This window comes from Temnothorax americanus, unplaced genomic scaffold, assembly GCF_048541705.1.
Source record: "Temnothorax americanus isolate GAGA-0224 unplaced genomic scaffold, ASM4854170v1 Scaffold29, whole genome shotgun sequence".
In the NCBI taxonomy this organism is placed as follows: Eukaryota; Metazoa; Arthropoda; class Insecta; order Hymenoptera; family Formicidae; genus Temnothorax; species Temnothorax americanus.
The window spans coordinates 1,500,834-1,528,635 of record NW_027509432.1 but is presented as its reverse complement, the minus strand read 5'-3'; the positions used below and the strand labels follow the sequence as shown (position 1 = coordinate 1,528,635).

General features: G+C 42.5%; 1 protein-coding gene across 4 annotated transcripts in view; it reads right to left on the bottom strand.

Annotated features, from left to right (window-relative positions):
* Positions 1-125: 125 nt before the first annotated feature.
* Positions 126-27,802, bottom strand: part of Eip93f (Ecdysone-induced protein 93F) — a 137,967-nt gene continuing 110,290 nt past the window's right edge. For all 4 annotated transcript variants that reach the window (XM_077410782.1, XM_077410783.1, XM_077410781.1 and 1 more), the window contains exon 10: positions 126-27,688. In XM_077410782.1, coding sequence (XP_077266908.1) covers positions 26,395-27,688 — 1,294 coding nt within the window. In that variant the 3' untranslated portion in view covers positions 126-26,394. The remainder of the gene's footprint in view (positions 27,689-27,802) is intronic.

Sequence of the window (27,802 nt, the reverse complement as noted above, 5' to 3'; positions counted from 1 at the left end):
GAAACATAGCGAGTCTTTTTTTAAATACGAATCTTAAGAGAACTCGTAAAAAATAAGAGGAAGGAAAGGGATGCAACTTCGATCGGACATAAAGCCGGAAGTCGCCGATCTTCTCTTGTAAAGTGTTTTTCTTTTTTTTTTTACTTGTTGAAGAGTTCTCAATGAAAGGATCGAATTGCAGAAACGAATGCAGAAAGAGAAAGAGGAAGGTACAATGTGGGCTGGCAGGAAGAAGCGGAAGCAGCTAGTCCTCGTCTCTCTCGTCGAACGCTAATAACTATAATATATAATATGTATGCGCGAACATACGCGTGCCCCGGCGCGACTGACTTTTTTTTATTTATATATTTTCACACCGAAGTCAGAAAGGCAATACGCAGTATGAACTTACTTAGTACATTTGTGTTTTCCTTTTTTGTGTGTACGTGTATGTATGTATGTGTACGCGCTTTTTTACGTGTGTGGCTTTTACAACTATTTTTTAAATCTTCATTTGTCTATTGTTCCGTGGCTTCTTCTTCTCTTCCATCATTTGGTTCTCCTATTTTTCTTTTTTGTCCCATAATAATACGCTCTCTGACTTTCTCTTTGTTAAATTCATTCTACCCCCGTTTTACCTCGCATTCCCCGTTTCACATTTCACTTTTGGTTTATATTCCATCTTCCCCCCTGCTCTTACCGGGTCACGAAAATTATCCGGAGACACGTGAGAGTAAGAGGGATAGAGAGGTACGAAGAGGAGAGATTTGAAGGATTGGGTGGTCGGAGGGTAGCGGCGAGATAGTCGTATACAGACGCGGTTAATGGAATTAATTAATGCTGAATTAAAGTAAAATAAGTGAATGTAAGTATATATTATACATAGATGGTGACAGTTACGATCGCAAATATCATGACTTCGTTCACTGCGCATCAAGTTTTCTAAGAGAATCAGAGTTCTTGCGAAATTTCCATTCCTACAGAATATTGCAAATTTATTTCGACAAATAAGTGCAATATATTCTAAAAAGATACAGGTTTTAAAGACATTAAAAAATTCTAATTATTGTTGAAAAACAGTATTCTTAATTAAAACGTACAATTTGTATCTTAATTTGCAACAATTTACTGTTTCTCAGTGATTTATCAATTATTACATCAGACAAATTCTTATCTCTTCTGTTTTGCAGTTAGTTATTACATTACATTAATATATTTTCTCAGTAATTTATATTCTTTTTTATGTAATGAAATACTCTCTATAGAGAACAACCGAAGAACACATTAATTAAAAAAAAAAGATCTAAATCGATTAAAAAATTTAGCAATTTTTTATTTTCGTTAATGCACTCAGAAACCTCTATTAATTTTAGAAAACTTTCGCAATCGCAAACAATGCTCTTTTTGAGATCGCAACGGACATTGGGATAAGGCGCGCTTCCCCGTGTATGAACAATGAGATGTTTCAATTTCTTTCGTTATCTTGCTCACTTACAAATTACTTTTGACTTTAAACGTAATTGCATTGTCGCAAATATTGAGACGAGAAAGAAATTGAGAACATGCAGTTGCGTGATACATGCGGAGAAGCGAGAATTAACCAATTGGTAAACTGAATATTTTTCAATCGATTTTATTGAAAATAATACAACAAAATGTCTCATAATAATAATATAATAATAATAAGAATATAATAATTAAAAATAATTAATAATTATAGATACGTACTGTGTTCTCTACTCGATATCTAGATAATCGCCTTAAAACATTGTTTAAATAATATTATCATCGTCATTTCAATTAATGTAATAATAAAATAATAATAATAATAAAGACAATAAAGTTAATAATAATAATAATTATATCATAGAATAATGTATCAATAAACAAACTTAATAGGCTAATTACTCGTTAATCATTCGTCATCGTTCTCGATTGCTATCAATGGATCTTTTACTTTACCTAGTCATTAATAATGGATAATTAATTAATTCATTAATTAAATTACACGTTGCTTGGATATGCACATAGAGATATAAAGTCGTTTTTGGTCCCACCTAACTGCAAACGTTATATTCATACAATTTTTTTTTGTGTGTATCGCTTGGATCGCTTTACATGTGTATGCGTGTGTGTCATACGTGTGTGTGCACGTGTTGCAAATAACTACTGTCCCGCTATCGGTATAAAGCTGTCGTTTCTCTATTTCCCTTTTGTCCCTCCCCCGCAACCGTATTCCGAAATAGTTCTATCGCGTATACACATGAAACAGCATTGCGTGTGTGCGAGTGTGTACACTCGAATCGTATCTCGCGGAACGCGTTGACAGGGTGTCCCCCGAAAAAACGGTACCGCGAAGAATGACAAACGAAAAACAAACAACAGTAAAAAGGGAAAAAACGAAAGAACGATAATCCCGTACCGAAAGTTTAATACGCGTTTACGCCATTTAATAAAATATACATACACACGTACATAAATATATGTATATTTTTTTTATATAGATATATTTACATATATGTATATATATATTTATTGCGATTATACGTATACATATCGCTTTTTACTTTTCTCGTGTCCCGTTATTTACCCGGCATTTCGCTTTGTTACCCTCCCGTCCCCGATCTCGGTGCCGTTTTTCCCGTGTCTTTCCTTTCGTCCCATCTTTCCCTCCCGCGAATATCCCTTTTGTTATCACTGGGGACAAGTCTCGCACGTCATCGGAACACGTTCTTCTCGCGTTATAACCCCCCCCCCCTCTTACCCCTATCCCCGACCTATCCCATTTTACAACTGGCATTGCGTTCCGTTCTCTCCTTCCGCACTTCGCTTTTAAAGTACGCTTAAGTTTACCTAATAACATTATACTCTCACTAGATACATCGCCGTGCGAGGGCGGACGACGTCTGCAACGGTCACGATCGACGGTATCTCGATCCTCCCGACGCGTCAACCCTCGCGACGAGAGGTATTTCTTTTTTTTTCTTTTCCTACTTATCCCCTTTTCCGCTTGTACAGCCAATTGAATATGATTTTTTTTTCGCGGGACCGACGCCATCGGTCGCCGAATAAACCTAATTAATCTTTCTTATTAAGGCTACGCCGCGCAATTTTCTCGCAATTTGCAATTTCTCGCACGAATACTGGTTTATATCAGTCTCATGTTTCTTTCCGCCGAGCCTGGTCGAGCCGACGGGTGCGTCTGCGCTCCCTCCAGAACAGTTTCCCCGAGGAAACACGGGACGGTGCGCCGCGACTCTCTTGCCATCGCCGATTTCTCGTCGTCGGCGCTTACATACTCGGACCAGACTCCGCGTATAATGTAATGCCAGTTGTACGCTTCTTTTTCGGAGACGAAACGGTACATCGCGTTCGTCTTTACGCAAGGAAAACGTGCGCCCACGGAATAATTCGCTAGATCAGGCGCTTACGGCCTCCTTTGGCGTTCTAATTCGTCTTAATCACGCGACAAGTGATAATAATTAACAATAACAATTTATAGGAAATCGCGCGCTGCGCGAAAACGCATCTTTCCCTTTCATTGGCCTTCGTCGCTCGCACTTTCTTTTTTTATCTCTTTCCGCAATGGTAAATTTTTCATATATGTATATATGATATATATGTATATATAATTTAACATATAATTTTCTATATATAAAAAAATTATACGCAAAATCTAAGCAATGTTAAGAAATACTGCGGCGTATACGTATTATTAAAATATTAAATTCCGTCTATGCAATTTTCATGGGCATATATTAAAATAAAAATATAAGAAGACTTTAGTTTGATTACCAGATTCTAAAAGTGCCTTATTCGACGCGATTAAGTGATTAAGCGATTAATTAAGAATTGCCTCAATTTAAAAAGAGTTAAATAAAGAAAGACGAATCAACTAGCTTTAGTTAAAACTTTTCCAAGAAGATACGATTTGTTTTTGTATTGTCTAATTCACGTTTCATCGCACGAAACAATGTGATGATTACGGCTTCTTTCATTTCTCCAAATAAAATTTGAGAACTCAACACACTTGGTCGGGAATGAAATCGACTCGGGGGCCGGTTTTCGACGCAACCGTATCAATTACAGCTGATGCGGAATTATAAAGCAATCGTGCCGTGTTCACGGACTAGTAACGAACTCACACGCAACGATCAACAACGTCAAAGCAAATTTACATCGCGGGCGTCGCGTACACATTATACGCTTGCATTTACCACTAATTTCGTCTCTCTCGGCGGAATCCCGAGATCGGGTGGAGCGCACGTTTTCCATCTTTCGTCTCCCCCATGTCGAGCCCTCGCGAGCGAAGCGGCGCGAAGCGACTTCAAGTAAGGAAGGATTTTTTGCATACCTCCCATAGCGGTACCAGTTCCCTTTGCTGGAAGTTAAGGAACCCTTTTTGAGGGAACTTCTGAACGTTAGAATCTCCCCTCTCTCCTCCTTCCAAGTTCATTAAGGTCGCGCCGCGTCTCCCGTTCGGCCCGTCTCGTCCGCCTTTCCTCTCGTATCGTTAACATACTTCAAATAGTAATATACCTCACAACCATTTTGACAACAATCAACCGTCAACAAAAGAGCGTTCCTACCTCAAAGAACCTTCAAAAGGTGCGCCACCCAGCCAGCGTCGACCTCCGGCGACACTTCCGCGTCCCCCTTTTGATTTGCCGGCCGGAAGACGGCCGAAATTTTCTCCCTCGTCGATGGCCGGAAATCGAGCTTGCCGGCTGACGTATCACATGTTCGAAAACTACGAACCACGTACGCATCGCGATCGTTTCGTCACTCTCGCATTCATTCACAGAGCGCACAACAAAATGCCCTTTGATTTCTTTTTTTTTTTCGTCGATCTCGCTCTCGCTTTTCGCGTGCTCTCTCTCTCTCTTTCTCTCATCCGTGCTTTCTCACTTTCTTCCCTCTTTCGCTCTCATTCTCACGTTCGCCGTTCCCAAAACTCCGCTCGCGAATGCATTTCATACATTTCATACAACGTCATATTCGTCGCACGAAAGACGCTCGAAAGGCTTACATGAAATTTATTTTATCATAATTTCGCACATCGCCAGTTTGCTCCTTTTTCTGCGCCGAATTTCTCGTCGACGTGAAAAAGCGTTTAGCCGGCAAAAATCGTTTATCTAATGCAACTTAGCAACGAAGTGGAAAATTATCGTCGATAATACGCGACATTCGTTTTAGAAGTCAAACACCCGTTCGTACGATTAGAAGAAATTTTGTATTTTCCCTCTTTTTCCATGCCGGATGTATACATAGTTATTAAAAAAGAATTTAATTAAAGCCCGCGCTTTTTGGTAATAATCGGTCGGAATGTATTTTCTCGATAGCATTTTAATATTCTCCGATAATAATATGGAGATTGAGACTGTGCGTGGGTTTTAGCTTCCGATAGCTGAAACCTGGATTTCAGAATAATTTTTTTTTCGCCCATAGCCGTATTGGAAAAACGCGGTGTTCGATTTCCATGTGCGTTTAAAGGGCTCGAGGACTCGAGGATCGCGCGTCGGGCTAATAATATCAATCACGATGACTACAGGCGGAAGGATAATCATATATTTCATAGATTTCCATATCACGCGTTTCCCGAAGGCAATTCGCGCGTATTAATAGAAACGTTTTCTTTTAGTTTTCTTTCTTCGGAAACCGATAACACAGTGCCTCGCGATTAAATCGAATCCCGACTCCGCATTAACAATTAACAGTATCAACAATCCTTGGTCTTCAATTGGTTTATCGCGCGGCGCCAGATTGGCTCGCTTCTCCAAAATTGATCGCGGTCCAATTAGTAGCAGACGACCGCCGATGAATTTCCACTTCGCCACGCCTCGTCAATTATTACTCGCCTAATTCTCCCCGCGAACGTCCTTCTTCAATCGCATCTTGTCGCACGAAATGCGCACCCGTTTTCTTTGCCCGGCGTCGATTCATCGTCGAATTAACATCGTCGGCTCGCGTATAAATCTCTATTCTCAAAGAAAAGATGTTCTTTCGGTACAATGACGGGTTCAGCGATAAATAAACTGATCTATTCGATTGGAGTCCCAAAGCGCTCCAGATATATTACGTTTCAAAAACATAATATCACTTAAAGATATCAATTTTGATCACAATATTGTATTTGCTATCAATATTTTTATAGCAGAATATCCATTTTTAATTCCTTAAAAAATGTTTTTGTAATTCAGAAAGTTATATAGGTGTCTCTGTGGAACTTCAAGCCCGTCATTGCTTTCGGCAAACGGTGAACGAGACCGTCGTCGACGATGCGAACGACGACGGAATGAATCGTCGCCCTCGTGTCGAACGTTCAAACAAAGTCGTAACGAAAATAACACTACTAATTATACACTTCAAAAACGATATATTCTAATTACATCATATTACGTTTGTGTACGTCAACTCGGTTCCGAAATTGCTCTCGCCCGGCGCATGTACGCGTATTTTATACGTGTGTGTATCTTCTTTTCCTATTCCTCGATCGATCAGCGATCGAATACCGGCATAATTCCCTATAAGTTCAGATTCTCATGCGATAGACACGACAGAAAATGTAATCGCTGTGTTCGTGCGACGCGATTGATGCGCAAGATTACGCATTTTTCCGTATCTATAACAACATGGAAAAATGGCTACATTTGATCGAAATAATGCCGGTTTCGATATCTGCTCGTGACTACCTCGTTCCGTCGAAAAACGATCGGTACATTAATTTGCAAATACGTTACTTCAGCAACGTCTCATACGTGTATATGCGTGTACGCGTGTCTGTGTATCATGTGTACGTGTATCATATGTATAGGCGTGTCGGAATGCCCTGCGATGTCTCGCGATCGATCCTCGCCGTGTTTTCCTCCGGCGTGCACTGTCTTTCACGGAACGGGAGTAAGGAAAAGCTTTTTCGGGGCCGGAAGGAGAAAGTACGAAGGATGCACGTTGTGTGACGTGCCCACGCACTTGCTGTCGATACCGCATTTAATCGACCGGCCCTTCGAGGGTGCCCTTATTGTTAGATAAACCTGTCGCACTGTGTCGTTGAGCGATGAGATAATATAATCGTCGACGAGATCACGAATGTTACACGTAATGCCTTACGTGCCGCGTACGTATGGGTGCGTTCGCGGTGCGTGTAATAATGTACGTATATATATGTACACACGTGTATATATGTATACACGATAAACGACAGCGCCTACCGCAGTAAGAATGATTGATAAACGATATACAATCGCGCGATCTAAACAATAAATGGCGACACGTATTTTAGAGATCGTGTATGTTATATGTGTGTGTGTGTGTGGGTGGATGTCTGTATATGTGTGTGTGGCTTTCGTATATATAGTAAATATGCATATCTATATACCGCGTTAGACGCGCCTTAAATTTCTCCCTTCCGGTACGAAACGATAATATATAACTGTAAAATCCATGTAGAATATAAAAAATATTCTCTCGCCGCCTCTATCTAACTATATGAAACGCTGCACTAAGACTGTATACTTCGTTACGAACGTATATGCGTGTGTATACCCGCGTGTTCGCGCTTGTGAATGTCTGCGTATGTGTGTAACATATGTGTATGTGTGTGTGCTCCTGCGAGGAGAGCTGTGTACATGGTCGTGTCGCTTTACGTACGATTTTTTTTCCTTTTCAAGCTTAACGGAAAAGTGTATTTTTTACGTCTAGATAGGGTGGTGGGTTGGATCGAGGCACATCGTCGGATCGAGATCCTCTCAATTCCAATTCTCATCTTGATATCAATTCTATCGCGCGGTTCACTTAGCGCAACATTAAATACCCTTTTAATTTTGATTTAGCGATGGCGTTGCAATTTCTCGCGCGCGACCATATTGTCCTAAATTTGGTAAACTCACTCGCACGCTAGTGTCGTCACGATTGCTCTCGTATTACGTTGGCCATAAAAGCAATCCTTTGACGATCATTTGGCATTCGATCGGATCTATTATTGGTGCACCTGATTTCGCGTGTTACATCTCGCGCTAATTTACAGTCAACAACAATTATCACAGCGACGCCAATTATATCAATATAAGATTATGGCCCTCGGAGTAAAACGTCTATAAATAAATAGACATTTACGCGATAATTTAATGACAGTCAAAAGCCAACGGTTAAATCTCGACTTTTTTTATTATATATTTTTACGATACCGCGCGAGTCGCGCTCTATTCTTTTTTTTCGCGCTTGATTAAAACTTCCTTTTTAAGCACGCCGGTAACATTACAATTTATCTCGAGTCGAGAGAAGTGTTCGATCCTCGATACGCCTCGGACTTAGCTCGGGTACCTTAATAACTAGAAGATACATCGTTTAAATCAAAAGGGGGAGAAAATCCGGGACGAGGGTGTCCAGGGAAGGGGGCGGGGGGAGAGGAGGGGGGAAGAGGGTGGGAAAGGGCGGAGAAATCGAGGGTAGAGCGTAAAGGTCAATCGAGCATCAGGCGCTCGATCGAGAAGGTACGAAGGTACGCGATTGAGCGCTTGCGGGATACGCTTTATTATCCCGCCTGCGCCCCGTTGTGTTGTTGTTGTTGTACTTGACGAACGATCACGAAGGGACACGAGAACAAAGAAGTAAGGTACAAAAAAAGACGCGTTGTTAAACGTTATACGTCGGCGGGCTGTAACTGACCCGCTCACTACTGCCACCGTTGTAGAGAACCCGGGTCCTCTCCCATGAGGGATCGAATCGAGAAGGTTGAGGGGTTGAATGGGACTGTGGGGGAGTGCTTCGCTTAAGAAACAAGCTTCCGCCGTGCTGGATACAACGATAAAAAACGACGGCGCCCGAAAGGCGCGCGCTCGATAGCGCTCGCGGTGTTTTTTTTTCTTTTTACGCGATAAGACTGGCTCTGCTGCTTGATTAGCTGGGGATTAATTAACGCCCTGTTTAATGGGGGTGCCCTGGTGGCCGAATCGTCGGAAGGTCGACGACCACCGCGTTAGCGACGACTATCGCGCGATCAATCCTAAAGATTTTATTCTTCCGCCCGCCCGCGACAAAAAGCGCGTTTGAAAACCAAGGGAAGAGCACTAAATACAATTTGATCGGCGTAATGGAGAGAGAATTAATGTTCCCGATCGTTGTTAACCCTTGTCATCAATATCGATATATAAGTCGCATTGGGGATTTTATCGCTAACGCGATCGACGACATTTCGAAGATCCGGACGATTGTTGTGCCTTCAAAACATCTATCGTGTTACATGGATCTGTTTGAGGAGCAAAACAATGGATAATGTACGTGGCGGCTGTTGATTGTACGATCGGCATTTCGATTTTAATGAGCATGTTGACATTCGGTGACGAAAATTTTAGCAATTCGTCTTCGTAAGAGTGCGTTGTTGACTGAATATAAATCTAATATTTTTCTTAAATTGATCAAAGCGTTTCGCACCGGCGTGTGTTTCTCTCGATAATAATGACGACAATAATGCAGTAATCGGAACATCGAGATCAAGTTCCGAAACGCCGGTCGTACCAGTAGCCGCGTGAGAAGTTCGTTAACACTTCTGAATAGATAATCATACGATCGTCATCGATGAGTATTTAACGTAGGATCGTGGCTGATTAAAACGGATTTCTAAGCGTGTCCTTGCCTATGAAGAAGAATCGGTCCGATCGACCGGAGAATATTAAAACGTGTTCTCAATTTACAGAAAAACGTATATATACGTCTACGCGGTATGTACAAATATGATTCGCGCGCAATCTATATACAACCAAATTAGAATTACGATTTACTTAACGTTGGGCCACATCGTGGTAAAGCAGCGTGGATCTGTACAGCTTGGTAGGCTCTCGCTGGATCTATCGTCGATATATTCCCTACTGATTTAGACAACACAGAGATGCCTAAAAAAGACGTCAAAGAGCTGTCTTAATCTTCCTTCGAGACGGCTCTTCAACGTCTTTTCGAAGCATTCCGCGATTTTGACTAATGTCATCCGCATCAGTATGTTACTTAGTCCGCCATAAATATACCTGTCCCGGAAATTTATGCTTCCCTGTATAGGATTAACTAGTTTCGCTGATCCTGACGTTTCTTTCAACGAAAAGCAACGGGCGCCATTCGCGTTCGCCATGGCTCGAGAGAGAGCTGTGAGACCCCGCTCACACGTCCCTTTTCCTTCCACAACGTTCCAATATCTCGGAAGAGACACGCGTCTTTACGGTTACCCTGCCACATTGTCGCGCAAGGTGGGCGCAACGCGTGCCTTCCGTGCACCTGCCAGGAAATTTGTTGTTCGCGCGAGGGCGAAGAGAAGAGCAACCGTGTGTAAACGGGGAGTAAGTAAAAGTATTTTCGCGAGAGGTGCAATCGGAGACCGCAGACTTGTCGTTCAATACACTCGGCGGTGGCTAAGCGGATCCCGCGCACGCACGAACGTTGCTCTAATTGCGGTTGTTTCGCACACCGATACGTTACAAAAATACGGGAAAATGTTGTAGATCGACGTCGGATTACGGTATGGCAATCTGCGATTTTTGCATATCGAGCCGACGAGAAAGAACGAAGTAGGGGCGAGAAAAAAAGGGGAAAAAAGAACGTCGATGCGATTCGAAAAAATTCGCAGTCTGTACCTCCGCTGGAATGAATTTACGTAATCTTCTACACAGCCGCGCGTACGATCTGTCCGTCGACCTTTCCGGTGATCACATAGACTCGCGCGAGGGCGAGTCGCTGAAGAGTACGAGTTAAGGAACGCGGTGGAATGATCGTGGAATGACAAAAGACCCGGGAAGACGACGGGAGAGATCGATAACCGATACCGTTCGAACGAAAATTCATCCTTTAGCGAGTTTCGAGAATTTCTGAGAAAGAATCGGACGTTTTTGTTTACGCGGATCGTGATTCGTTAGAAAATAGAATAGAAATTATATATCGAGATATCCAGAAATATAATAACCTTTCTCGTCGTTTTTTTTACCTCTTTTCCCACTCGCCTCTTCCGTTTCGCGTGATTTGGTCTCTCAATTCTCGATTATGGCCACGTGGCCGCTACGCTTTTATGAACACATGTGCTTTTGATTGTTGCTACGAACGTCCGACAAGATATCGCATCGTGCAATTTCAATGTCCAGAAAGACATTGAAATCTTAGCAAACTGTCGATTTCTTGGATTTCTGACGAAGTTAAGTTGTAGAAAATGAATGTTTAACTTCTCAATGTCTGTAATACATATACACGTGTACATACTGATATATCCCTACTTTATTAATTTTCATTGAATTTGGTATCTAAAGAGATGTTTGCAAGTTGTTACATATTCGAATACGTTTCCGTTCTTTCGGTTTAGTTCAATTCATACAGCGCGTACAGTTTTCTTTTTTCAATCCGAATAGATCAATAAGTATGAAGTTCAAAAATAGATTTTTGAAAGTGCAAGAGATTACCGCTTCGCGCCAACGCTTGCGTAGGGATCCATTTCGGTGGAACGATGATACTTGCGAAATGCCTTCGGGACAAGAGCTGAACTCGGCGATAAAACCGATGAAAGAAAAGAAAAGAAACAGCAAATTGCACAATCAATATCGAGCCAGGAGATTCGGAAAACTCATGTATTCTATCATTCACCGAAAAAAAATGACGGAAAAAAGTTACAATTTTTAGAATCAAATTTTCTTTTTTAGAGTGTTAACGCTTCTTTTAATTCAAAACCCGGTGTAAAATTTTATGATACACGTTTTTTATTTACCGTTTTCAACGAAAAATAACCTGTCGGGGTTTTTCATGGATAATGATTAATTAAGGTTACGAAAAAAGGATGCTCTCAGAAATGCACGAGCCAAACAGATATTGATCGACACGATTCTGTACGGATATTTAATGACAGTAACAATATATAATGATGACGATGATGAGGATGATAAAGTTGCGAGTGATAATGGTGATGTCGGTCAACCGTCGTCGTCGTCAGCGAAACATTTCGATCGGCGCGTACATATGCATTATACATACATATGTATGTCGTAATAAGTAAGTCGTATGTACGTTATCTGTTGGTTTTGCATTTGACGCACGCGATCCGGCAAACCGCCCACGAATCCCTGCGCGAACGCCCAACACACAAATGCGTCTGCATGGATATCCCTGCGTCGCGTCGGTTTTGCATATAATCGCGTACGTGATCATTTCAGCAATACGCGCACATGTGTATGTATACAGTTTCAATTTGTATTCTATATCTTGAAAACACGCGTATATATACGCAATAATTTTCAACATATTTATATATTTATCTGAATATATATATATATATATATATAACGTTACGTTACGTTAAATCTACGTATCGCGTTATGTTGGTCATATATATATATATATATATATATATATATATATATATATATATATGTGTGTGTGTGTGTGTGTGTGTGTGTGTGTGTGTGTGTGTGTGTGTGTGTGTGTGTGTGTGTGTGTGTGTGTGTGTGTGTGTGTGTGTGTGTGTGTGTGTGTGTGTGTGTGTGTGAATGTGTGAGGATGCGTGGTGTCGCGTATATCCGTGTGTGCCTCACGCTCGCATGCATGCAGTTACCGCACCCATACTCGCGCGGGCACGCATTTCCGGGACGTATACTCGTACGCACTTACGGACTTACGCACATCGTCCGCATACGCGCGCACCAATCCCTCATTCTCGCCTTCACAATAATAATCACGTGACAATAATGATAATGATAATAATGATGGTAATCACTCGCCGGCGCTAATAGCTATCGTGACGGCAATTAATGCGCGCAATCAATGAACCAGTTAATGAATATGCTTACGCCTACGTCTACTTAATTATACAATCGTAATGATAATTATCGTGATTACTCGTATGCATGCTCCGGATCTATCATCGCCGATCGACGAATATGTTTCCTTACGCGCCGGCATATTTCCTAACGATCGCGAGTGGGAAACGCGGCGCGGCATTGCCTCCATCATCGATTGTAATAGATCGGGGACAATAGATTCCGTCCGCTGTCTTCAAATTCTCCTCTCGAGATGTGTTAAATCGCGCGCGCGCGAGCAAAGAGCATCGTTACGACAACGGAACGCAGAACGAATGAGGAGAGCAAGGAGTATAATATTCTGGATAAAGTATCCGCTATTAAGCTGTCGTCGAAGAATGACCCAATCGAATACCGTACATTATAAACGAGTCGTGACAAAAATATTCGTTCGACAAGAATAATTTTTTTTTCACTTGGGAATATTTCTGAAGCATCCCGAAAGCTTTTTTCATTTTAATTTAATCAACGTTTTTGTGTCGCTTTTATTTAGCTTATTCGGCTGTCTGACGCCCAATATGCAGTGTATTTCAGTCAGTTAAATTATCGAATTGTTTCGCAGAGCGCAAATTTAAACTATAAATTCTAAATTTTATATTAATACCGAAGTACATGACACGCGCGACGATATTTCGTGCGCATGTGTGCCAAAATATATACATATATATACCGAGAATTTCAAATTTTCAGAAACGTCTGATGAATGATAATCTCAATTACTCTTGCGGTCTATTTTAGGAATATCAAATCGAAGAATCTTTTTACGTGAAACGAAAACCTATATAATAACGGTGTGGAATTGGAACGCGAAACATCGTCGAAATGTTAGACAAAGATTCTATTTAAAACCGACGATGGGCGAGTAATTGAAGTAAGCTGTTATTCTACGAATGTAACTTCCGGCGTAAAGATTTCTAATTGCGAGATAACCAACGCATAGCTCTCTGTGAGTGTGTATATAAATATTGTATATAAAACACTCACACACGAGGGACGCCTGTTTCTCGTTAAAATTAGCATTCCCTCTTTTTCCCGTCGAGCCTTTCCCGACGTAGGGCCCTATCAGCCCTTACGCGAATGGCCTCACGCCATTCGCTTCAAGCTTCCTCCACGCTGCTTTACGACGATCACCCATGGTACTGTTTAATCTCGCGTACCCCTAAACTTCGCGTTAGCATCTTTTTTAGTTTTCCTTAAGAGCATATAAAAAGTCGTGTGGCACATTGACGGTTGGAATGTTATTTTGTCTTCATTAAATTTATAATAAGAATCATAATAATTAATAATAGTAGTAATATAGTACTTTTTTTCGGTGTTATTAATAATATTGTTTTATGTATCGTTTAATAATAATAATAATAATAATCATAAGAATAATAATAATAATAATTAATATATTTTATATATAATATATCTTTCTGTGTTTTTTTTTATACTATAGTAGTTTGTTTCCTCTGCACTTATTTATATTCTGCATCTGACTGCGGGTTTTGATTTGTGGGAAACTTCGCTCGGCCTCGCGACGCCGCGATCGACGACAGATCCGTATATATGCCGGGTGTCGCGCGCGCGATTGATCGACAGAAAGAGTCCGACGTCCCTTCGCCACTATCCCTATCGTCGGCGATCGTGCGACGGGTTCCCCGAGAGCGAACGTTCGAACGTCTGTCGAGATCTGTCTCCTCGACGCGTTCGCGAAATCTCGCCGCGGAATCGCGTTGATCGCCGGATCCAAACCGCCGATCCGCCCGTGGGCGCCGACCGATCGCGATCGCGACTCGAGGCCGAGGCGATCCTTGTTTTTGCATTGCTCTTCGTGGCATGCTTTTCTGCATTAGCGTAAATCACTGCTGGATATATGTATATATGACGTAGAGACTTTTAGTAATCTGTACTTGTTATTTATTTTCTTTTTTCCTATTTCGTTTTGCTTTGCCGCAGGGCGACCATTGCGGGACGCGGCGGGCGCCGCTGCGCGATCGCCGCCGCGTGTGCCCTGATGCTGAGAGAAATGTCTATTGTTGCCTGTAGTGTGTATATGTTGTTGCCGGTTATTTGTTAATAATACTTTGCTCGCTGAGCACCGGGCGAGTATTCAGCCCGGTGCGCGCACGGGCGCGCCTAAGTCTGTGATCCAGGATCGACGATTGCTCCGATTTGATCTCAAACGTCGTGCGTCGCGTTTTTGATCTCTAATCTACCGATTGGACCCAATTCGAGGTTCCGTATCAGTCTCGAGGGACGCGAAGCCGGGTGTCTCGAAGTAGAACAAACGATTAATCAATTGTTACAACGGACAATGCAATTAATCGTTCAAGCTCGAATTCCATTGAATTCCCGTTGGATTACTCGATGCCGAGAACACCGACGACCCGCGACCCCCGGTTCGACCGACCGGTTCCTCGTGATATGCTCCGTTATCGATTGGTCGTGTACTAATCGTCGCACGTATCTAAAGCGGTCTTCGCTATTCGCGCCTGTCGCGATCGCGGCAACGTCGATCCCGTCTCGGCGGCCCGTCTGTTACTGTAAGGAGACGACTGGTATCGGGAGGCTATTGCAATGTTGTTGTAGCTGTAATGTTAGAGAGAGAGCAGACTGCGTGTACTGTTATTTCTGGTATGCTGTTTCGCGTGTCGCCGAGTATGCGAATGCGGCCGGGGGGAATTAGCTTGCGGGGTGAAAACTGTAATAAGAGCGTAGGGTAGTTGGGCGGAGATTTCCGTTGGCGGGAGGGTGGTTAATCCTGTTGTAAGGGTTGTTTTGGTGTGGTGCGGAGGAAGGGCTCGGGGACCTTCCGAGGATCGGATGCTTAATTTGCTTAATTTACCTCTCCCTCGATTATAGTCACTTTTCTTAATTAACCGTTAAAACCATTGTTGCCCGTAGAGGAGACCCGACCTGGTTACCTTCCGAATATCGTCTCCTCATCGAGATCGAACAGCGAAAAACACGCGCGAGACGAGAGAACTTATACATTTTTCTCTTGGCGTGTGTATGTCTTTTGATCGATTTATTACCGGTGATTCAGCGTACTTGGTCCGTAAACTAATTGGTCGTACTTTGAAGCTCTCCGGCGTATTCAGGTCTGCGACGTTTTGGTACTAACATTTGATTAAAGTACCGACGATCGATTTTCCGATATGTAACTCGATTTTATTAATAAAAAAAAACGCGCGCTTTTTTTACCCCTGCACACTCACAAATTACCTATATTTTTCGAATGATGCGAAAATCAAAAGAGGTCTAAAGATTAGAAAGTTTTTGAGATATTTCCACGTTGTCTTTCTTAAATGTCTGTTATCGAATTTCGTTACGTTTTTTCTCGATCACATCGTGTGATAAAAATAGTAATAGAAACATTGAATGAATTTTGCTTCTTCAGTATATCGGCACTCGTCGTCGACGAAAAGTTCTCGTCTCGCGGCAATGTGACTCGGCTTGTTACGATCTTGGTGATTTGCGCAGTCAGGCCGGGTCTGGCGATAGTGCGATAGCATATAGAAAAAGAACACGATATATAAACAACCAAAGCGCCAAACTACGAGTACCATCGATGCTAGCTGCGTAGTACCAGCGCCATTTACCTAATCGCTACTAGTCGAAAAGTCTAGGCTGAGCCGGTGCCGGAGACGATCGCCACCGATCGGCCTCTCGGCGAGAATGGAGAGCTGCGACTGTCGAAAACGCAATTTCGGTACATTTCATGAATCTGACAACTCTTTCGTAACAATTTTAAACCAATAGTTATAGAGTCACGTAATATCGAAGATAAAAAACTGTTATGCGAATTAAGATTTGCGAAACAACGGATCGAATTTAATTTAGCATGACATGCACTTAAGCAACAGCAAAGCCAAAAATTTTTTATCGATATACCATATGTAATTTGTTCGATTTCTGATGTGATTGATTATATGCAACAAATTAACGGATAATCTTGTATACAGTGACTAACGAAACTGATCAAACAGTGCCATTATTACGAGTTTATTTTTTGAAAATTTATGAACAAAAATATAGTAGCAAGATCATAGATATTTATTTGTTTAAAAGTTGATAACGCCTTTTTTGAATCAGTTAGTCATAGATAATTGTAGTAATTTTATCACACAGCTTCATAAGTCATCACTGTATAATTCGATTACTATACAAAGAGTTATCAATCTGTTATTTCACTGAGATTTTGCTTCCTGCAATTTGCGAAATAGAATTGGTTCGTATTCATTTTACTCGATTAAAAATGCAAGGAGAGTTTCGACTTTGACGTGTCTCTCGACAGTATCCAAATGGCACGGAGAAACGAAATGGAAAAGAGCGAAAACATACAATCTCGCGGAGAGCTCGTTCATTTCCAGCTGTCGCGAGAGTCGCACTCAGGGATACCTACTCCTTGGCAGTCGCGCGATACGAGAAGAGCTTTCGCCTTCTTCGCGGCCCCTCGGAGACGAGATCTCGGCACCGGTTTTAACCATGTTACCATTCTCGCGTTCAAATCTTCCGACTTGTTCGCCGTATATCTATCTACCCTATCTACGATACGTGTGTCCGTCGTCCGACGTCGAGACGACGGCGGCGATTCGCCCAGTTGAACACAATTCGGTCGGTATTCTGTTTCTCTTTTTTCCCCCCTTCTTAATTTATTTTACGGTCTCCAACACGCGTGCGGTCTATCAACGTATACAATGCTGCTCGCTCGTCGAGCCTTCTTTATGCCTTTAGAGTCACTTCATGACTGAAAAAAGCCTACGGATTACAAGCTTATTAAAGCCGATCAGGAAGGTACCGAGTCCTCGACCGACAACGGAGGAGACAGTTTTCGATTTACTACATTGGTTCAGGCGAACTTGCGTGGACTTGTCGAGCTCGTGAACGCGCGGATCTTCCTCCACGTATTTTAAATTATTTTTATTTCCTAATAGTTCATCTAATTATTTTTTACCTGTCCACGTTGTTCCTGTATACTTTTATCTACACATAATATTTCATATTTTAAGATTTTAAAATATAATAATAAATAAATTGTCCCTTGCCAATGGAATAAATCGTTATTTATTCATTATTGAAAGTATTAAAATTAAAAAATGTTCTATATGTTTATGTAATTTTTCTATTTCAATATATTATTATTTATGTTAAAAACGCATTTTAACGAAAGTTCAATTTCAATCAAACAGGTGTTACTTCTTCAATCAGATCGATATTTTTTTCAAATAGGCAAATATTAATTTCCAATCGAGTGGATATTTTTCTTATTAATGACTTGGTAATTATTTCACGAAAATTACATTTTTATTACCTGGTTGATACCTGGTTCATTTTGTTAATTAATATTTTTCAAAGAAGAAAGCACAACTTACAATTAGAAATACAGCAAAAATACTAATTTGCAATAATGAACAATTATGATGATGGCAATAACGACGTATATCCTTGAAGTGAAACTCGTGTGAAATCAATCAGACGGAGCAATCCTCGTTATATCGACAGCATCGGCGTATAAACGGCAGTTTAAGCATGGCAAGATTTTTCATTACATTGCTACTTGAGTCGCGAGCAAGTGCCTCGCCAATTTTAAGAGAAGATCCGCGCGTACGCGAGGGAAGACCTTTTCTTTTCGTCGCATCGACGTCGGTCGCTTGATTGTGTATATATATGTCTCGTGTATGTGTATTTATGTATGCGTGCGTGTCCTGCGTGTATGTGTGAAAAAACTGTGTATCCCTATATGAATGACAGGCCAGCTCTTCGTTGATCACGAAAATTCCAACATTCGAGAATGCGCGTGAATTGAAAATAGAATTTAAAAAACGGTAACTTAGCGAGTAACAGCTCATTTTGCTCCATTTTTTTTCTCGACGTGTCTCGCGTACGTGTGTGTGTGTGCGTGCGTGCGTGTGTGTATGTGTATGTAAATATAAGTGTGTATTTAATGAGTGAATATGCGTGCCTGTGTTCGTGTACCTAATTGCACTTATTCGAAAAAACGGAACATAAGGTTGAACGCAAGATGGCGGCCGGACGGCCCTGGAACGTATTGTGTAGGTAATATACACCCTTGTTTAATTTACTTTAATAAGAAACTCTATATACCACTTTTGTCTCTATCGCGCTTGCTGTTGTCGCCCCGGTCAAGCACGCTCGAACTAAATCCGTTTGCTGCTACGATTAGTCTCATCTATTTTCGTTCGTGCGCTACTGTGAAAGTCGTAAAAACGTAACTTCATAACTTAGGCACAATTTGGAACTGTTTAGACCATTTTCACACGACCCCGTCTGTCCGACGCCCGTGTGTCCATCGATCGTGGAAACGAGACATTCTATTTGCGGTACCGACAACGATAGAGATTACGCGTAATAGATCAAATTACTTAAAAATGAAAATAGTAGTGGTTGTTAAAATCTCAGTAAAAGTATCTCAAAATCTTAATATATACCCTTCCCCAAAATAAATAACTTATTATTTAATTTTTCTATTGTTCTAATCACATATGTCTTGAAAAATTTAGTAATTTAGAAAGAACTGAAATACTTTCAAACATTTTTTACACTTTTTTACTCGCATTTGAAATAGTATATATTATGTAAAACATGTAATATTCGTATGTAATATTTTTATTATTCAAATTCAAATTTAAAAAAAATCACTCACTATCTCGTAAAGAAAATTTAATCGAACTGCACAATAAACGTGTCAAATAAGATAGTTATATTGACGGTATGTAATTGATAAAAAGCAAGCATACAGTAGCGCAATGATTGAAATAATAAAATTTAATCGCTCAAAATTCGAGGAAGCAAATCGCGAATGTCTTACATCCATGTTCGTGACACACGAGCTTCTCTCTCGCTGGAACCATACCAAACGTGACAATATTGTGAGGTAGCTGACATTGAGCCGTTTCAGGGCCAATCGGACCAAATCTTCCTGTTTTCCAGTTATCCAGAATCGCGTCCGAGTCCCATTCTACCTTCGCGCGAACTGAAAGGGCGCCGAAGGGAGACTACCGACTCTTTCTCCTCTCCCCCACGCAAAGTCGGCGGAAACGGAGAAAGAGAACGTGAGAATCCCCTCCGTTTCCTCTCGTTCTGCCGATCGAGGGCTCGATGAAAGCGGAAAGAGCACGCGCGCGACAACATAAAGAGACAACATGCAAACGAAAACGCAAAAACGGGAATCTTTGGACCCGACTTTCCGAGCGATGCCCGCCATCTTGGTCCCGTCTGACCACCGGTGTGGATCAATGTAATTTCGCGATCACGCTTCTACCGTCTTTCTTTTTTCCCGCTATTTATCTATCTACCTATCTCTCTCTCTCTCTTCGCTCTTTTTTTTCTCTCGCTCTCTTTCTCCCCCTCTCTTTCCTCCACTTGCTCGTTTTGTCCCGTTTAGTTCTCGCTTTGCCTTCCCTTATTCGTCTTACTTTGTCTTCGCACACCGTAATTACAATAGTCTTTTTTCTTTATATATATATATATATAATAATATATATGTCCATAATCTTATTACATATACACTAGCTGGTTACAATAATTTGTGAAAAATATACATCAAAATTTTGTTACTTTTTACATCACAGATATTTTAATATAATATATCATCTTTTAATTCTTAAAGATTTCTGTTCCTCCCCGTATATTCGACCAATCCGTCACTCGCCGGATTGTTTAGCGTATCGCCCGCGACGAAGGGAGGGACGACAGGACGTGACAAGCGCGAACGGACCGAAGAACTGAAGGATTCTTTTTGAATTCTCCGATCGCGAAGAACAAAGTTGTGCGTTAAGGTATCTTTTATGCATGCATTTTTTTTGCAGAATGATAATTGTTGTGATTTTTAAAGATTAGAGACTTCTGAGGCAACATAAATATCTAAAAAATACCTAATAAAAGATTGTCCGAAAGACATTCTGATCGTTCGGATATCTTTTAGACGCTTTTCGCATTTTTTCTAGATTTTTGCATTCCCTTCAAATATAACTATATATGCATTTTAGAGACAGCGATACATGTAACATCAAGTTTTTTTTTTACCAATTGTCTTCGGAATCGAACGAGAATTGTCACTGTGCGGCGCACGAATGTAAACATGCGCATAAGAGAAACCTTAAGCTCGATTTCTCAATAACGGAGAACGACGAATACGATTTCGACTTGGAGGAGCTTCCGTCGTGCCTTCGTCTCCCGTCGTCTCCCCCGGAAAGAAAAAAAAACGAACGAAAAAGATCGACAGTGCTTCAACAATCGCGTCTACAACGGTACATGCCTAGCATCGAGTTCTCTCATATCCCTTTCCCCGACGATCGCGTGTAGCAAATTTTCTAGAGAGAAAACGGGAATTTTTCTATGGTAGAATTTTACTCGAAGAGAGTCGCCAAAAAGATAGACAAATATCTCCCTCGGTCGACGTCAATAATCCCGCCCTTCTCGCGCGAAGGAACGAGACCTTCTCTCGCGTCTGCATCGACGATCGCTCGTTCGGACGGCGATCGCGCTTTATAGCGCACGGTGTTGTGAGAATCTTCGGCGCGTTGCCGCGAGAGAAAGAAGTAACGCGCGTCTATAGGTAGTCTAAACTGTTATGGCAGATGCGTCGACGTGTCGCTGGGCGATTATTAACGCGGACGTATCGTTAATTACGCCGTCGGCGCGTCGATCGTACTAATTGTCGCGACCTAATCGTCCCCGTTCTAAACCTACGCGGGCGAGCCTCGCGCGTTGTTGGCTCTGGCACAGTCCGCGTCGTCGAAAACGTCGCAACCTTGGTTGCAACGTGCACGTGTAACACATGCCTTGCACGATTAATGATCAATTTCATCAATACATTATAGTTTTTATTATCTTTTTAATTTATATAACACGCAGAGAGAAATAACGGATCTTTTATATATACAAAAAATATAGTTAACCGTTTTTAAAGAAGTCATTCCGACTCAAGAACAATAAATTTATTTCTTAAATAATTATTTTATTCACCGAATATTAATTTCAATTTCTCTCTCCAAAGCATGAAACGTAAAAAATTCCATTACATTCATTACCTAATCTTAACCATTCTTAATTGCAAATATCAATGTATTAACATTATTCTCTCGTATCCCGGCCAATCTTCGTCTAGTTAGCGAATATATATGTAAAATTATACAGGTACCAATTGGATAACGCATTCTACGCGTGAGAGAGAGAGAAAACCACCAACAATTTGATCGTTGTCTGCTTGCAGAATTTGATCCAATTACGAGCGATACGATGAAAAGGACAGGTATCCGTAGCAACTGCGAATTATTTTCGGCGACGCGGACGTTGGACGCCGGATAGTCTCGTTCGTCCCACATTTACTCGCGCGCTTTCTATTCTCCCCTTTAGTGTATCACCTTTTCTTTCACGTGAAAAAAAAAAAGAAATACCGAAAGACGTACCGCGTCGTTTGCACCCGATGGATCGTGGAGATTTGAGATCCGCCGATTATAGACCGCACTTAACGTCGCGACGAAACATTTTAACCGTAATTGAATTAACGACTATCATAGTGTGTACGCACGTTTACTATTATCCGCACGATAAATATAATTTTTTTTTTCACATCTAACGATAAATCTGTCGATAAAAGGTATCGGGCCTGAATTTCTATAGGTGTGTCGGTGATGCGAATTCGCGGGTATAGGGGTTTGAATGGGCTTTTGGGTTGGTACAGGGGGGGGGGTGATAAAGGGGGGTGAGTGAATTAGTGGTCGGAACAAGTGTATAAACATATTTCCCTCCTTTTCGCATAATAATGCCTGGTGAACGTTTAGAAAAAGACTTCGAGGCATCAAGTATAGGTCAGATCACACCAAGTGATTCATATATACTTCGTCGAAGGTGTGTCTGCGAGGAAGTGTGTAGGAGTAGAGGTGAGGAATAAAGGGAAGAGAAACAGGCGGTGGTGGTAATGGTGGTGGTGGTGGTGGATAGTTAAAAAGTGACTTAGCGGACACAGGGCGAAGGAAAGTTTAAATTTACGTTTACACACAATCATAATTAGCTTGCATTTCGCTTTGTTGCTGTTCAGCTTGTTAATTTTTTTTTTAACCCTAAGGAGACCTTAACGTTTACACTCAATAACTTGTTTCCGCGTTTACGCGCGCTTCCTTTAAAGTTACATTATTCACGGTTTTTTTTGCTTTAAATAGGGTAAATTTTAAGTTTAGTTCCAAAAAACACCGAGAGAGTAGCCTTGCCTATATGGTTTACTTTTTTCGTAGGTATAATTTTTTTTTCATTAATAAGGAATTTTTGCATTTTTAAAACACCGAACATACATGCCTTATACTTTATGTACAGCCTAGAGTCTTTCAGTCGTTACTTTTAAAGAGAGTCATGAGATGAGTGCGTGTGGATCATCCTTTTTCGTTTCCTGCTGCTCTATCCTCAACTTTTCTGTATTTATTCGCGTCATTTTCCCGCTCGACTACGCTCGACTATGCGAGAAAAATAGGAAATCCTGGCCCGCACTACAGCACCATTTTATTTATTTTTCTTTTTGTCGCCGTTTTCTCGCGTTCGTCTGGCCTCCGATCCTTTCTACTCCGGCTTTCGTCTCCGTCGATTTCGTCTTGGTCCAACGGTCTGCCTGCTATATTAACGAAATGACGAAATCGCCCATTTTAATACTAATCGCACAGATCATCTCTCCATGAAACTCAATTTTAACCAAAAGAAATGCGATGACAGTCGGGCACGTCGTTAAATTACTATAGTACTAAGAAATTTTAATTGTACAACTTTGATATTTCTTAAGAAAATATATAGATATTAGTTCCAAGCAAAATTATCTATAGATTTCAATAAAATTGTCTTCAACATGTACGTAGTTAAAATTGAAAATATTTTTAAATTTAGATTACACACACAAACGCGTCTATATATTAATTAAATTATCATTTTAATTCATCAGACGAAATTTTGACTGAAAATCGCGTATCGACATTTGCATTTAAAATTATTTATTTCTCACTATAATTATCAATTGATAAAGATTTTAAACTTTCATCAAGATTACAAGGGTTTTCACCGAGCTTGAAAATTTATCGTATCCAAAACTCTCTAGTACGTTTTCTCGAGTATGTATCACAATCGCGAGCATAATTGGACGTGCATGACCGTGTGAATTTGCAGAAAATTGAATAAGAGAGACGTAGTGGCCGCTCGAAACGTCGATGTTCGTCATTCGTTCGATATACGTGTCCGTCGTTACTTCAAACCGGCGCGGCGGACGATCGAAACGCGCTCGAAATGTCTGCCCAAAATCCGTCCCGACGCGTTTCACGATGAATCTGCTGGTTCCTAATGCATATATCGCTCGCGGGAGAGCCGCGATATGTGTGAGAAACGAAAACAAAGATTAAAACACATTCCTAGGTTTAGTAAGTCTTTTCCCTTGCGAAGAAACGATACAACACTGCCTCCGCTTGCGCTGCTGCGACCGCAGCTTCATTTTTTTCTCTTTTTCTTTTCTCTCATTCCCTCTATGCAGTAGAAAATTTGTATTCGTATCAAAAAGTGGGCGTCTCGCGCTTAAGAAAAACGTCTGCGCTTCCGGTATATCGAAGAAAACCGAATCGAGAGCCGGCGCGCGCGCCCTACAGCAGTATCCTTTTTCCTCTCTTATCCCACGTTCTAATTTCGTATCTTTCTAGTTCTGCCTGGATTCGGATCGCAATTTAATCTCATAGCGCGACGCCGAAAGATCGCGATCTTCGTAGCCGCAATTGCTCACAAAAAAGAGTGGGAAATCGGAATTACCCTTCCACTTCAAACTTTGTATGCAAAACAGAGGATTAAAGTTATATAACAACTAAGAGACTTCTAACTTGATATTATTTTTTAACGGTAGTTCTAATACTTGCAAATCCCTAAAATAAAATTCTTTCGACTTTGCAGGCAATTCTCAACAACGAAGATCGTATTCCGGTATTTTCTGCATTCTTCCCATTTTGCCGCGTTTTGACGCCCGAAACGTGGGACGCGTTCACGTCGAGCGCTGGCCTCGAAACAACCGAGATTATAGAAATATTGTCGCGTCGTGAAAAAGAAAAACGTCACCTACGCGCGCCAACAAAAGCCTTGGCTCGTTCTCGCTTCGCACACGTTTCGTAATGACCAAAAAATATATGTATATATAATATATTATTCCTTATATATAATTATATCGCTCCTTAGTTAAGTAGTGTTTAAATAGTAGATAATAAGTTTTTTTTTTTCATTTTGCATTAGGTAGTTTTACACTCACAGAGGAAAAAATATGCTGTCGGCGTCGGCATTTTTGTTCCATCGTTTGACCTTTCGTCGTCGTCCACCGATTGATAGTGGTTGCAGTAATTAATAATCGTAATAATAATCATCGAACGGCTAACATTTCGCGTGTGCGTGCGCCCATGCGTGCGTCACACGGCGTTGCGGTCCGAGCCTCCTCCTTCGACGGCCAGGTCCACGACGCCGTCGCGGGACATAATAGACTCGTATATATCATCTTCACGTCTATTGTAGAAATGGAAATTTCACATTGGCGCGAAATACCGAAATCCGCCGATGCGATTCGCGGTGAAGCTTTACGCTACGACGCGAAGAAGATGAGAAGATCTCGTCGGCTACGCCGCTGTAACGACACATATGCACGCGCGCAACGCCTAAGTATCTCGTTATGTTCCCCATTTTTGTATACTCGCGTATATGTACTTGTTTGTGTAGACGATGTATGTGTGTGTATGAATGCTGCGTGTGTCGCTGAGTGTCGATACTTATGTGTGAGAGAGAAGAGTCTCGTGGAATGTCGGGCTTGTAGAAACGCGGTCAGAATGGGTCCTTGCGCCTTGCTAAAGCGTGTCGCGTGTGTGAATACTCAGCACGATGAACATGTCGCGCGCGCGTGTGTGTGTGTGTGTGTGTCTTTTATATCCGTTACGTTCTCGGTATGTACTCAGGGGCGAAATGTACTTTTCGCCGTAAGTCGAAAGGGTTTTCCTGCACGCGCGCCTAAATACCAGATTGGCCGGTGGGCCGTGGACCAGCCGGACGCGGGTTCATACGGCGGGTTCATGCGCTTAACTGGCGGAATCGCAGTGGGTTTACGGTTGGTTGTGCTTAGCATTTATGCATCGCCACTTTTTGCTCTCCCCTTCTTGCATTGAACTTGCAACCTCGCAACGCTTCGAGGTTTTCTTCCGATCGGAATAGAAAGGTCGTGGGGGAGCAGGTAAAGGGCGGGGAGGAGGGAGGAGATCGTGGGATAATCGAGGGTATTAATCGCGTCGGCGACGGTAATTGAGGATTCCCTTCGTCCCTGTGCTCGAGTCGATCATTCAGCGCGAGGAGTTTTCTACTTTCTTACAAACATCGTATCTCTCTCTCTCTTGCCCGACACGGGCGAGATTTGGGAAAAAGAATTGAGCGAGCGCGAAGGGAAACCCCGTTCGCGGCGCGCAACAACGAGAAGGCGCACGGGTACGGTGCGTGTGAGAGATCTGGGCGGGAATGTGGGTCTTACTGTATATGGGTCTTTTCATTTGTTTTACTGTACTCATAACTGTATACTTTACTGATAACTGATACTGACTTTCGTCTACTCTACGGAGTCCTCCATGCTGAGCGCGGCGCCGCGCTGCTCCGCCGCCGCCGGCTGCTGGCTGTTAGTCGGCTCGCCGGATCTACTGCTCGCGGTGTTGTAGCCCCTCTGCAGTTGCACGACCAGCCCGCTCACGGCAGCGTATTCCTTTTGTTGTTGCTGCGGCTGAGTCTTCTGGCTCGAATGATCTACTATAAGCTTACTATCACAGGCACTTTTTTTGTCAGTTGACGCGGCGTAGAGGTTGTGTAAGTCCGGGTAGTGATTCAGCTGTGTTTGCTGCTGCTGCTGCTGCAAGCTCAGAGGCTGCTTCCGGTCGCGATCCTCCTGGCCGCCATTGTGAACCTCGCGCTCTCTGCTGCTCCGATCGATCCGCGAGTCGCGGGTGCTGTCCTCGTCCCTGCTGCCCGCTCGGGAGATCGACAGAGGCGTTGGCGGTGACGTTAGCCGATCGCTGCCGTCCTCCGTGCGACCTCTTTCCGACGGTGAGGGACTGAGATCGACCGTGGGCACGCGCTCCGGTCTCTCTGGCACCATCCTGCTCGTTGGTCCTCGATAACTCTCGTCCTCGCTACTGTCCTGCGCCATTCGCGGCAGCGGGGTCCTCCTCGAGTTTCTGCAGAGCTGGTCGATCAGGGTCTTGCTGCTCATCGTTTCCGGATGTTGCGACGACGACTGCTGTTGCTGCTGCTGGTTTCTCGCCTCCGCGATCGCCCGCTGGTCCCTTGGAATGCCTGTCTCAAGGCTCGACCTGATCAGATTGTCCAGGAAACTGCCGTTCGCCCCGGGCCCATCGTAGATGCTCTCCACCATGTCGCGCGGCGCCTTCGATATCGAGGCGCTTCGAGAGTTCGAAGTTCCGGCCGCGTCTGCCGTTCCGGATACGCCAACCCCCTCACGGTCTCGTTGCTGGTGCTGCTGCTGTACCATCGTGGCGTTTCGTTGTTGCTCCTGCAATCCGCGCATTCTCTGCGACGCGAAATATTGTTCCGGAAGGATCGGCACGTTTGGCGCGCCACCCATGAAGGGGGAGGGCATGAAGGGCGTCGGGTTCCAGAAGTTGAAAGGTCCGAACGGCAGGTGGGGCATGCCCTCCATGAACGGAGGCATTTTCAGTCCGTTCGGACCGGGTATTCCGCCGGGCGGCGTAAACGGTTTCTGCGGCTTCAGCTGCGGCTTTTTATCGACGCCAGCGGTGCCCGGCCGCATTGCCGCAGCCGCCGCAGCCGCCGCCGCCGCCGCCGCCGTCGTCGCGGTCTCCTTCGATTTGTCGTCCGGTTGCTTCTGGTCCCTGCAAAAGAAGAGAAGCTACAATTAGAGCTCTTAATTTTTATTAAGCAAATTTTTATAATAATTTCCGATATGTAATTTAAAAAATATCCCGATAGTTCCGAAACATCGTTAT